Source organism: Acanthisitta chloris, unplaced genomic scaffold (genome assembly GCF_000695815.1).
Source record: "Acanthisitta chloris isolate BGI_N310 unplaced genomic scaffold, ASM69581v1 scaffold6994, whole genome shotgun sequence".
Lineage (NCBI taxonomy): Eukaryota > Metazoa > Chordata > Aves > Passeriformes > Acanthisittidae > Acanthisitta > Acanthisitta chloris.
Genome location: NW_008668689.1, coordinates 23,215 through 24,554, shown reverse-complemented (window position 1 = coordinate 24,554; position 1,340 = coordinate 23,215). Strand labels below are relative to the sequence as shown.

At 45.4% G+C, this 1,340-nt stretch overlaps 1 protein-coding gene across 1 annotated transcript in view; it reads left to right on the top strand.

Moving 5' to 3' along the window:
• Positions 1 to 1,340, top strand: part of ANKRD1 (ankyrin repeat domain 1 (cardiac muscle)) — a 7,619-nt gene that overhangs the window by 4,870 nt on the left and 1,409 nt on the right. Inside the window, exons 6-8 of the mRNA XM_009073003.1 lie at positions 838 to 936; positions 1,067 to 1,191; position 1,340. The exon at position 1,340 is cut by the window's right edge and continues 78 nt beyond it. Coding sequence (XP_009071251.1) covers positions 838 to 936; positions 1,067 to 1,191; position 1,340 — 225 coding nt within the window. The remainder of the gene's footprint in view (positions 1 to 837; positions 937 to 1,066; positions 1,192 to 1,339) is intronic.

Genomic DNA, 1,340 nt, shown 5'->3' with positions numbered 1-1,340 from the left:
GGTCAGGCTACAACTTCAGCCTGCTAGCAGGTGCTGGAGATACCACTGTCCCACACATGTATCCTGGGCTCAGTGCACCGCGTACATTCTCCGCTAGGATTTCAAGGCTGCACTTGGGAGAGGTCGCTGCTCCTCTGGAATGCCACCCACGAGGGTTGCTGAGTATCAACAGCTTCTACAGCTGGGTTTTTTTTGCTTCTCTGCTCTTAGCTCTTTGTCCATTTGCTTAACACTTCATACTGACCAGCCTTGCTCCCCCTCGCTTAACCCAGCAGTGCCCATGGAGGGTGTGAGGAGCAGGAGGTATGACAGGCAGAGCAAGACCATAAGGGACATCCCACTCCTTCCAGCAGAGCTCAGGGCAGAGAAACTGAATCTGGTAGAGAAAGGCTTCTAATTCATTTTGTGGACCTGCATAAATGATGGTTTTGTTGGTTTGTTTTTTAAAGAGAAGTATTCTTTCTCTTGAGCTCCATTTCTGATGCACTTTAGAACCCAAAAAGCATCAAATAAAAAATATTATCTAGCATATACCAGCCACATACCTGGCTAAAGATAACTTCTAAGCTCACAGAATAGACAAAACACATCCTCTCTCACAGCAGTGTTGCCAAGATCTCTGTCTTTAGGAGCAATATGCAGCAAGTGTGAAAAGTGAGAAGCTCACAGTATAAAGAAATTAGGGTGAAACAAGAAAAGCTGTTACTAGAAACAATTCAGTGATCACAGTGAAGAGCTTGAGTGCTTATTTTGGATTAATTTAGAAATTTGATCAAAATTGTTAAATTTTTTTAAATGTAATGATGTATTAAACTACTTTTGTCTTTGCTACTGCAGCTTCACTCTACAGCTCTGCACTGGGCGTGTCGGGGAGGGAATCTGGATGTTGTGAAATTCTTACTGGACAAAGGGATAAACATAAATGCAAGAGACAAGGTATGTGCTGCTGGGACTGCAGCTTTTTTAACTGGAGAAGAAAAGCTGACCCTTACTCCAAGTAGATAATTTTTGGCAGCAGTTTTTACCTGTTCCATGCCACTGACTGCTGTCTCCCTCCATCCATCAGCTGCTCAGCACCCCTTTGCACGTGGCTGTGAGAACAGGTCGGTACGACTGTGGGGAACATCTCATTGCCTGTGAAGCAGATCTCAATGCCAGAGACAGAGTAAGTCTCCCAACAACCTCTTACCTGTCAGCTATCAGGCAGCATCAAGCTGCTGTCTGCCTCAATAGTTCCACTTGCCTATAAAAGTCCCTGACTATGCAGTTGGGGCTGAACTGGGGTTCTGGACTGGCAGGACTGACACTGTGGTCCATGTCTGGTGCCTCTAGGAAGGAGA